At 43.6% G+C, this 12044-nt stretch overlaps 1 protein-coding gene across 3 annotated transcripts in view; it reads left to right on the top strand.

Moving 5' to 3' along the window:
• LOC138949824 (uncharacterized) overlaps positions 1 to 6280 on the top strand; it is a 209577-nt gene extending 203297 nt beyond the window's left edge. For all 3 annotated transcript variants that reach the window (XM_070321607.1, XM_070321613.1, XM_070321603.1), the window contains 2 exons: positions 5509 to 5628; positions 6202 to 6280. In XM_070321607.1, coding sequence (XP_070177708.1) covers positions 5509 to 5628; positions 6202 to 6252 — 171 coding nt within the window. In that variant the 3' untranslated portion in view covers positions 6253 to 6280. The remainder of the gene's footprint in view (positions 1 to 5508; positions 5629 to 6201) is intronic.
• Positions 6281 to 12044: the final 5764 nt, after the last annotated feature.

Raw genomic sequence — 12044 nt, 5'->3', positions numbered from 1 at the left:
CGTCGCGATATAACCTTGAACGGTTGAAAACGACGTTAAACACCAAATAAAGAAAGAAAGAAAGTCTTGATCATGTTGACTTAACGCACTGTCGGTGACATTTGGCAGACCACGAGACATTTACTGCTTCCTTGCTTTTCCAGCTTTGTTTTGATTCCACAGAGGCCTACCAGGGTCTTGTTGTAAGGACATGCTAGCGATTGTCCCAGAGAGGCGTATAGCGTGACGTTGGCCAAAGTAGCAGGTCCTCAGCCCAACCAGTCGGGCAGGCAGGCAGGCGGGAAATGGGGCTATTTGGGTCCCCACGCTCTGTGGAATCGCTTGTGAAAGGGGAATGGCTTGTGAGGGGGAATGGCTGACAAGGGGGATTATATTGGGTCCAGTGTTGACTCGGCCCATCTCAGTGTGTGGAGTCACCTCTTGGAAACGTTGTCCATGTGTGGCGTGTGTGAGGGTGGTGGTTTGGTTGGTGGTCCGTCTGTCTCTCTGTTCACCTTGGCGGCGTCACAAGCACTAATCCTACCCCGGGCCACCGCTGTGTGGGGAAGGCTATGATATGATGGGCTGATGGCAAAACAACAGTCGTCACCTCCATGGTGTTATCATCTCATCATGATGGTCTGCTTGGTGAAAAGCGTTCACTCAGGGGGTGTATGTATTGGGTCGTCTTGGTTGTACTAGTAGCAGAAAAACGTTGAAAGGGGGGGGAGGGGGGGAGGGCTTTTTATAACTGCTGAAAATATTTAGCCTGGAAGTGGTATTGAATGAATTCATGGAAGGATTTATGAAACTACTGATCCCGGAAGCCTTGGGAGAGAGACTCAGAGAGAGAGAGAGAGAGAAAGTTAGAGACAGAGAGACTCGGAGAGAAAAAGGGAGAGACATAGAGACTCAGAGAAACAGAGAGAAAAAGTTCTTTCTTTCTTTCTTTATTTGGTGTTTAACGTCGTTTTCAACCACGAAGGGTTATATCGCGACGGGGAAAGGGGGAAGATGGGATAGAGCCACTTGTCAATTGTTTTTTTGTTCACAAAAGCACTAATCAAAAATTTGCTCCAGGGGCTTGCAACGTAGTACAATATATGACCTTACTGGGAGAATGCAAGTTTCCAGTACAAAGGACTTAACATTTCTTACATACTGCTTGACTAAAATCTTTACAAAAATTGACTATTGAGAGAGAGAGAGAGAAAAAGAGAGAGAGAGAGAGACTCAGAGAGAGAGAGAGCGAGAGAGAGAGAGAGACAGTGAAAGAGAGAGACTCACAGAGAGAGAGAGAGGGTAGAGTGGTGGGCAGTAATCCTGTGTGACTCCTGGCCGCTGTCTTAGTGGCAATATCTTGACCGTGTAAATCATGCAGCGTGATCCGATGGCCGCTAAATCTGCTTTCTTTCTTTACCCGCTCTCTGCACGGCCCTTCTTCGGCAACCCCACGAGACTCCAGGCAAAGTGGCTTGGAAAGGTGGAAGGTGTGATTGGGGGAGGGGGGGGTTGGGGAGAGAGAAGGGGAGGTGGAGAATCTGGAAGAGGGGCTGTTTTAAGAGGATGTTTTTGGGTTTATTTTTTTAACTGTCTGTACCCACCCCCCCACCCCATCCCTTCCTCTTCACTACCCTCCCTTTACTCTTCACTACCCCCCTCCCCCCCCTCCCCCCTCCCGCAACACACAAACACCAAGTGTGTCCAAGAGGTACACTGACCACCCTGACAGTAGCCTTGTCACAAAATAACCTTTCCCTTTTCAACCAAAACAAACACAAAAATAACAGCGTTCTTTTATGGGAAATAAGACCATCAGACTATTCTTTCAAAATTAAAAAGAAACATGTTCTAGGTTTGGGGATGGGTGGGAGGGAGAGGGTAACAGAATAGAGTAGTTGAGACTGCTTTATATGTAAATACAGCCTAGGCATTTATTTTTTTTTGTGCTAAATTTTTGCAGCCTAGGCATTTTTTTCCAAAACACAAAAAAATGTCTATTTCACCGTAGTCAGTTGTTCAGAGTTTTATTTCAGCAATCCACAACGAGATTAAATATTGCTTCCTCTTAGTCTGCCACAAGAGGTGTTTGTGTGAACTGGAATTTGATTTGCCATGGCATTGATTTGTTCTAGTTTTCACAGACCGTAATGGTAAAAATTTGTAACACTGGTCCCAAAGGGACTTATTCCAGAAAATTATGCAGTAAAAGAATTCAGTTATTCCCATCACACATGCATGACAGTTTTGTTATGGAAAGTAGAAAATGATTCAGCCGCACTTTGATGTTAGGGCAAAAGAAACAAGTCGCGTAAGGCGAAAATAAAACATTTAGTCAAGCTGTCGAACTCACAGAATGAAACTGAACGCAATGCAATTTTTCAGCAAGACCGTATACTCGTCAGTCCACCGCTCATGGCAAAGGCAGTGAAATTGACAAGAAGAGCGGGGTAGTAGTTGCGCTGAGAAGGATAGCACGCTTTTCTGTACCTCTCTTCGTTTTAACTTTCTGAGCGTGTTTTTAATCCAAACATATCATATCTACATGTTTTTGGAATCAGGAACCGACAAGGAATAAGATGAAAGTGTTTTTAAATTGATTTTGAATATTTAATTTTGATCATAATTTTTATATTTTTAATTTTCAGAGCTTCTTTTTAATCCAAATAAAACATATTTATTATATGTTTTTGGAATCAGAAAATGATGAAGAATAAGATCGTAAATTTGGATCGTTTTATAAAAAAATTTTTTTTTTTTACATATTTCAGATGTTTAATGACCAAAGTCATTAATTAATTTTTAAGCCACCAAGCTGAAATGCAATACCGAAGTCCGGCCTTCGTCGAAGATTGCTTGGCCAAAATTTCAATCAATTTGATTGAAAAATGAGGGTGTGACAGTGCCGCCTCAACTTTTACAAAAAGGCGGATATGACGTCATCAAAGGTATTTATCAAAAAAAAGAAAAAAACGTCCGGGGATATCATTCCCAGGAACTCTCATGTCAAATTTCATAAAGATCGGTCCAGTAGTTTGGTCTGAATCGCTCTACACACACACACACACACATACACACACACACACACACACACATACACACACACACATACACCACGACCCTCATCTCGATTCCCCCTCTATGTTAAAACATTTAGTCAAAACTTGACTAAATGTAATGAAAAGGGACTCTGAAGTTTGTCTTGAAGTCGTCGGACGAAAGAAATATGGACGAAGATCGGTAACAACTCGAGAAAAAAAGAAAAAGAAAAAGAAAACAAAACTTGACTAAATGTAACAAGAGTCGCATAAGGCGAAATTACTACATTTAGTCAAGCTGTGGAACTCACACAATGAAACTGAACGCACTGCATTTTTTCACAATGACCGTAGTCTGCCTCCGCCGCTTGTGCATAGCAGAGTGAAACTGACGAGCCTGTTCAGCGCGGTAGTGGTTTCGCTGTGCTGCATAGCACGCTTTTCTGAACCTCTCTTCGTTTTAACTTTCTGAGCGTGTTTTTAATCCAAACATATCATATCTATATGTTTTTTTAAAAAATGAGGGTGTGACAGTGCCGCCTCAACTTTTACAAAAAGCCGGATATGACGTCATCGAAAGTATTTATCGAAAAAAAGAAAAAAACGTCCGGGGATATCATTCCCAGGAACTCTCATGTCAAATTTCATAAAGATCGGTCCAGTAGTTTGGTCTGAATCGCTCTACACACACACATGCACAGACACACACACACACACACATACACCACGACCCTCGTCTCGATTCCCCCTCTATGTTAAAACATTTAGTCAAAACTTGATTAAATGTAAAAAGAGAAAGGAGAGCGACAGTGTGGGTTTAATACCCGATGGCTTCAGGAGGGAGAGGGGGGGAGGGGGGAGTGATGGCTGCATTTGACGTGAGGTGTGGATGAAAAAATGAGTAGTTTTCAGGTGTGAAAAGTGTTTCCACATCGGCACTGAACTTGAAAACAGCTCCCTTTTTTCCGTTTTTTCCCTTGAGGGAATGAAAATCAGGCCCGATGATTATTCTTTTGTGAAGCAATCAAAGCGTTCTGGAGCATTAACTTGAGTGTGTTGGTGGTATTGGCTGGGAGAAAGGCAGCACACAGCTACTGGCTCAGTACTCCCACTATCGATCCAGCCAAGTATAAGAACACTTTTTTCACCAAAAAAGTTTGGGATGATATTGATTGGAGAAATGAGATTGCCTTGGTCATGCAAGTACCCCCTGACGCTCTCTGCAGTGTTGTGATACAGTGGTACCTGCCATGACAGGACACCCTTGGGACAAGCAGAATGTATCTCTGTGATACAGTGGTACCTGTCATGACAGGACACCCTTGGGACAAGCAGAATGTATCTCTGTGATACAGGGGGCCTGCCATGACAGGTATATTTTGGTCAAGACAACAAAGGGACAACTAGTGTCCTTCGGGCTGATTTTATAGGAGGACAAAAGAGCATGAAACTCGGTGATAATGTGCAACTGTGATAATGGTGATTGCGTGAGGTGGAGCTGAGTTAGAGGTAGGGGCCGTGATGAAGATGTAATGGTGATCACAGGGGAGCAGCCTGCTTGCTTTGCTCAGCTGAAAGTGGATTGTCTTCTTTATTGTGGCAGTGAAAGGCCTGCGGGTCTGTGGGGGTCATTTTATTCAGATAATGGAGAACTGGTGGGATTGTGGCTATAATTCACTGCAATTCAGTCAGAGTAGCAGGGGGTTGTGGCTATCATTCACTGCAATTCAGTCACAGTAGCAGGGGATTGCATTCACTTACTTTGGTAAATAAGGGTTTGTGTGCTTTGTGATTTTGATTCACACGGGTGGGTTTGCGATTATTGATTAATTACTCTGCAAGTAACCACAATGGCTTGCACTTATGCTACACACGCACACACACACATGCATGCACACGCATACATACAGGCACCCATGTACACACGCACACACACACACACACACACACACACACACACACACACACACACTCACATACACGCACACACACATGCGCAAGTTGTCAAGTTTGTATGTAAAGATACTAATGATTAAACAGACAATACCAATCATAACAAGATGGTTTCATGGAAACCAAGATATTGGCACAGCCCACTGTTTGAGTTTAGTAACACCCAAACTTACCAAGCAATCTGAGTGCTGTCCCTGAGGCCATATCAGCCAGACATGGCCTCTGTTTGGGGTGGCAAGCGGCCAGGATAAGGAACAAGTCTCTGTGTTTGATGGTACCTGCAGCCAGAGGAACAAAGCCATCAGCTGTCCAGGGTCAAACAAGGTGATAGTGTTTACTCTGAAGACCCAGGGCAAGGCATGTTGTGTGTTGGTGTAGAGGCAGTGAAGACACAGTGTGCAAGATGATCACACTTTACGGGACAAGTGGGGGGCAGGGGGGGGAGGTTTTAGCCTGTGTCTATATCCATTTAGTTGACTGTTTAAATAAAACAACGACAATACACACACATGAAGATAGTGAATGTTGATGTTTTCAGGCCGCCAAGACGCAGAGCGTGGTGAAACTGACGGTGGTGCCGTGTCCGCCGGTGGTGGAGGTGTTGATCAAGAGACCCGACGTCAAGTACCAGCTGGGATTCAGCGTGCAGAACGGGGTGGTGAGATGCTTGACGTCACCTACCTCTGTCTTTGTCTCATCTACCCTTGTCTTTGTCTCATCTACCTCTGTCTTTGTCTCATCTACCTCTGTCTTTGTCTCATCTACCTCTGTCTTTGTCTCATCTACCTCTGTCTTTGTCTCATCTACCTCTGTCTTTAGGGTTGATATTTTGCGTGTCCTGTAGCAAGACTGGTGATGTCCTGGTCTCTGTCCTTACAGTAGTGGTGTGTGAAGTTGACATTGTTGCCGTCTGTTGTATGCACTGTTTGCTCACTGTAACGACTTAAATCTTATGAAGGTTTAAATTACACGGGTCATGTTACTCTGGCTTGGATCTGTGGCAGGTGATGTGAGAAGGATGTTGGCATCCAAGTGAAAACACACTGCCAGTTTTCTTACAGTCACTGTCAAGTGGCACTCCCTGTCAGTCCTTTCACTTTGTCTGTCTGTCTCTGGTTGGCTGGCTGGCTGGCTGGCTGGCAATGTGCTGGCCTGCTCATAAGTGAAAAGTGTAGCTGCCTTGGTCCTGCCTGTCCCTGTGAGACTGATGTGGAAGTGTTGTGTGTTTCAGATCTGCAGTTTGCTGCGTGGGGGGATTGCGTGGTCCTGCCTGTCCCTCTGAGACTGATGTGGTAGTGTTGTGTGTTTCAGATCTGCAGTTTGCTGCGTGGGGGTATTGCGGAGAGGGGTGGGGTGAGGGTGGGTCACCGCATCATCGAGATCAACAATCAGAGTGTGGTGGCCGTGCCGCACGAGAAGATTGTCTCCCTTCTCGCCACGTCTGTGGGAGAGGTAAACTCATTACACTTGCTAGTTAAAGTATTAACGACACATCAGCGCTGAAAGTCAAACAAATGGTGTACTCGCCTTTGGCTAGTGATTCTGAAAATGTACTAGCCAGAGAGCAAACTTTACTAGCCAAACCATCAATTTGTTTCAGCAACTTTACTAGCCAAACCATCAATTTGTTTCAGCAACTTTACTCACATTTGGCGATGAACATTTCTACTCGCCAGTTACATGTTTCTTCTCCCCATGGCGAGTAAACTACACGCCACTTTCGGGCCTGCACATAAGAAAATGTTTTTTTCTGAGTTATGATTTTGTTGTTCTTTGTCTCACTCTTCTTCTGTGAGATTCAAGACGAGGGTGGTGTGTGTGTGTGTGTGTGTGTGTGTGTGTGTGTGTGTGTGTGTGTGTGTGTGTGTGTGTGTGTGTGTGTGTGAGTGTGAGTGTGTGTGTGTGTGTGTGTGTTTGTGAGTGTGTGTGTGTGTGTGTAGAGCGATTCCCAAGACTTTTTTTTCATTTTTGAACTTGTGTCTCTGTTTGTATTAAAGCCGTTTTCTGTCTGGTAGTAGTGACTTGTGTGGGATGGTTCTCTGCACAGAGGACCAGTGGTGTAAAACTTGTCTCTATGGTTGTAGTAAAGCCTTTTTCTCTCTTTCAGATTCACATGAAGACCATGCCCACGTCAATATTCCGTTTGTTGACGGGTCAAGACATCCCCCATTACTTGTAGTACTGACCACCAGTACCGGTCACTGCACACTGGACACCACTGGTCAACACGACCTTCTTCATCTTCATCAAGTCGTGTGTTGGCCGGTCACAGTTGAAACTCTACAGCCAGTGCTTGATGCTGCCCCCTCAAGCTGTTGAGTTCATGGAGCGAATATTCTGTATACACAGCAAACTTCATTCAGTGATTGGTTAGCTACACAGCAAACTTCATTCAGTGATTGGTTAGCTACACAGCAAACTTCATTCAGTGATTGGTTAGCTACACAGCAAACTTTATTCACTGACAGCTGTACTGATGAGATGGAGATGTATGTGGGAATCTTTCTCCATACACTGACGCTAACTTCACAGTGGCTGCTGTACTGATGAGAGGGATATTTCTGTGGGAATCTTTCTCCACACACTGACGCTAACTTCACAGTGGCTGCTGTACTGATGAGAGGGATATTTCTGTGGGAATCGTTCTCCACACACTTGGTTTTGTCTAAGCTTTGCGTCCTAGTGAACGAGCGCCAGTGTCTAGCCTAGAGCTGGTTTTGTCTAAGCTTTGCGTCCTAGTGAACGAGCGCCAGTGTCTAGCCTAGAGCTGGTTTTGTCTAAGCTTTGCGTCCTTGTGAACGAGCGCCAGTGTCTAGCCTAGAGCTGGTTTGAAGTGAACCACAAGCAGAAAGCAGCCTAGACAAGGAGGGGATGAATCAGCTTTGTTTCTCTCTCTGGGGAGAAGGGATCATGGATTTATTCATTTTTGTTACTTTATTCTTTCTATTCATTTGATTTATTTGATGGGTTGATTCATCGATTTCTTAATTCAGTTATTTATTTATTTATCTATTTATTTATCCATTCATTTATTTATTCATTTAAGAAGTATTAATTGATTGATTCGTGTATTATTTATTTATTTGTCAAATGAATAGATTTGTTGTAGCAAAGTGATAAATGTCGGGTGAAATAGCGCTGCAGTGTGTGAGTCCAGACATGGGAGAGTTTCTTTGCCACCTGGCTGTTGACATGGAGGGACACAGTGTGTGTGACAGTATTTTCCTCCACTTCTCTCTCACATCTTGCTTCCACGACTCTCCAGTCTGGATAGCCTGACAAAATGTCACTGTGTTGGGAAGGGCTGATTTAGCCAGAGAGTTTGACCCTGTCATGATTTTCTGGTCAAAATGGAACTGAATTTCTGGCATGGTGGTGTGTGTGACAGTCAGCCTGCAGAATGATTGGTTTTTGGAGTTGTGTATGAGAAAGGCAAAGAGATTGCGGGTGTAAAACCCAAAATAGTGAAGCGGTGTAATCTGATATGTTTCAGTATAAAGGGGAGGTGTAATACCAGTACAGTGTTGGCATAATATGATCAACTTTTGTTAGGGGGGCATTTCGGCCACGCCTGTAACCCTTGCGTTGTGTGCAATGGCCGTGGTGTAGGTCATGTGAATCAGACTCAGCGTGTTTGAATGAAAACCAAATGCAACACAGTGAGATTTGTATTGCCTAGTCGACAGTACGATCAGACAGACCCCCCACCCCTTTCCCACCCATGGTTTTTGTCTTTTTCCACCTGTCCACCCCAACCCCTTGATGCTAGACGAGATAGTGTCCATACAGTGCAAAGATCTACACTAAACCTCCCCAACCACTTGATGCTAGACCAGACAGTGTCCATACAGTGCAAAGATCTACACTAAACCACCCCAACCACTTGATGCTAGACCAGACAGTGTCCATACAGTGCAAAGATCTACACTAAACCACCCCAACCACTTGATGCTAGACCAGACAGTGTCCATACAGTGCAAAGATCTACACTAAACCACCCCAACCACTTGATGCTAGACCAGACAGTGTCCATACAGTGCAAAGATCTACACTAAACCACCCCAACCACTTGATGCTAGACCAGACAGTGTCCATACAGTGCAAAGATCTACACTAAACCACCCCCACCACTTGATGCTAGACCAGACAGTGTCCATACAGTGCACAGATCTACACTAAACCACCCCCACCACTTGATGCTAGACCAGACAGTGTCCATACAGTACACAGATCTACACTAAACCACCCCAACCACTTGATGCTAGACCAGACAGTGTCCATACAGTACAAAGATCTACACTAAACCACCCCCACCACTTGATGCTAGACCAGACAGTGTCCATACAGTACAAAGATCTACACTAAACCACCCCCACCACTTGATGCTAGACCAGACAGTGTCCATACAGTACAAAGATCTACACTAAACCACCCCCACCACTTGATGCTAGACCAGACAGTGTCCATACAGTACAAAGATCTACACTAAACCACCCCAACCACTTGATGCTAGACCAGACAGTGTCCATACAGTACAAAGATCTACACTAAACCACCCCCACCACTTGATGCTAGACCAGACAGTGTCCATACAGTACAAAGATTTACACTAAACCACCCCCACCACTTGATGCTAGACCAGACAGTGTCCATACAGTACAAAGATCTACACTAAACCACCCCCACCACTTGATGCTAGACCAGACAGTGTCCATACAGTACAAAGATCTACACTAAACCACCCCAACCACTTGATGCTAGACCAGACAGTGTCCATACAGTACAAAGATCTACACTAAACCACCCCCACCACTTGATGCTAGACCAGACAGTGTCCATACAGTGCACAGATCTACACTAAACCACCCCAACCACTTGATGCTAGACCAGACAGTGTCCATACAGTACAAAGATCTACACTAAACCACCCCAACCACTTGATGCTAGACCAGACAGTGTCCATACAGTACAAAGATCTACACTAAACCTCACCTACCTAAGGGTTACTTTTCAGGAATAGCATATCACTCATTTGGTCTTCTCTTATTGGATCTTGTTAGTGTGCATCTTCATGGGTTGATCCGTCACTGTGACACTGAGTTTGTCAGTATTTAGTCTGTCTCCTGTGTTGAAAGACGGGTATGAAATGATGAAGGGATGGAGACGTTGGCTGGTGGCATGATTCTCTGTGTTGAAAGACGGGTATGAAATGATGAAGGGATGGAGACGTTGGCTGGTGACATGATTCTCTGTGTTGAAATACGCTGTATCGGCAAGGCTGTGTTGGTCAGCTGGTGTCTGGATTGTACGTAACTGAGTCACAGACAGGGAACCAGAGGCAGAACGCATAGAACTAAATGACATTTCTCACACAAATAGTATAGCAAAAGTAATTTGATTTATACCCGAGATTTCCTTTGTGACGTTATCAATAACATTAACATTTCGTGGTTATTAGATCAAACCTGTTAACCTTGACAGCTTTGAAGCTGAACCTCACAGTTGCTCGCAGGAAGGTTATGAAGAAGGGAGATAATTGCAAAGAAATTAACTTTGAAAAATAAAATAATGAAAGCAACACAGGAAAGAAATAACTGGGATGAAAGTGAGAAGATAACTCCGCTGTGGGGGCACAGTCCACTCAATGTTAGCTGGTCTCCCTTTGACACCCCTCTTCTGACCAGTCGTACAACGTGTGTCGGTTGCTTCAAAATATTGAAAAGAAACGTGTTGATAATTGATACTTTCATTTTGTTTGGTCACGTTTGTTTGATAACGGAAGTCAACATGTGTTATAATTTTCTTGCCTTATCGCTTAGACCCGAAAAGTCAGCAGCTAAATATAAAAGTGCATAATATGGAATGGAAGAGTGTAACAATATCTGTTCTCTGTCTTGAGACACGATTGGTATTGTGGCAGATGTGTACAGTGTGGGTAAAGTGTAGTACACTTTTAGAGCTGCTACCTCTTTCAATGGTTTTTCTTTTGATTGTCGTTTTTCTGTTCATGGATGATTTTGACTTCCATGTTCTGGTGCAGAGCAGCTTGACTTTCCTCTTTCTAGAAAATGAAGGATTGGTATTTGAGGGCATCGGCATTTTGCTATTTTGTTTTTTGTTTTCTAAGAGAATTTTCTAACATTAAGACCTGTGGGGTCTTCCTGTTACATTTTGAATTCTCACTTAAATCCAGATATTTTTCTCAGGCTTTCCCAGATTTTTTTAATTATTGTTAATTAAAAATTAGACCCCCCCCCCCCCCCCTGTTTAAATAAAAAATAAAAAATTTATTTCCCAGAAACACAAAGTGAATAACCCATACGTTTTTTTGCAGAGAACTACTTTTGTGTTCAGGTGAGGTCTGGCAGAGTGTAGGCATTTCACCATCAGCACAAACTATAATTATCACCTCTTTGTGGGCTCTAGTGATATAATTACCCAGTTGAGATCTGTACAAATGTTGGCATCATACTCTGTACAAATGTCACTTCGGTAACCATCTGGTCATAATCTGATTTGTGTTTCTTGGATATTATAACTGCTTGTGACTTTGCAGTTGTTTGCGCTATTGTCTTATAGACAAATCCTTGTACATTGCTGTATATAGATTATTACGCTTTGGTGTGATAAATGTGATTGAGTGGGATGAGACAGTTATGGGTCTGAATGTCCGTGTGATGGATTGGATGAATCAATGTATCATATTTTGATCTTTAAAAAAAAATGCTGAGGATAGATGAAAATTCCATCTTTTTGACGTGTTGCCCTCTTATGGTGACTGTGTTTGGTGTCTCTAGTGTGTGCTTCGCTTTCAGTTTGTGTTGTGCCTTCTGGCCAGAGAGACTGCACTTTGTGTTATACATGTAGTAGTTTGTGTTATAGTAGCTTACGTTAGCAGTGTTCAGTCAAGTGTTATAACTAGACCTATGTTAGCACTGAGTGTGTGTCGATGTGCACTATAGTTATGAACCAAGTTTCAAGATGAGCTTGCTTGCTCTTGATGTAAATACTTTTTCAGCGTGACTGACTGTGAATAGCAGACAAGGTAGGCATGGCTCAGAATGTGAAAACAAA

The sequence above is a fragment of the Littorina saxatilis genome, linkage group LG1 (assembly GCF_037325665.1).
Source record: "Littorina saxatilis isolate snail1 linkage group LG1, US_GU_Lsax_2.0, whole genome shotgun sequence".
In the NCBI taxonomy this organism is placed as follows: domain Eukaryota; kingdom Metazoa; phylum Mollusca; class Gastropoda; order Littorinimorpha; family Littorinidae; genus Littorina; species Littorina saxatilis.
This window is presented reverse-complemented; position numbering and strand designations above follow the sequence as displayed.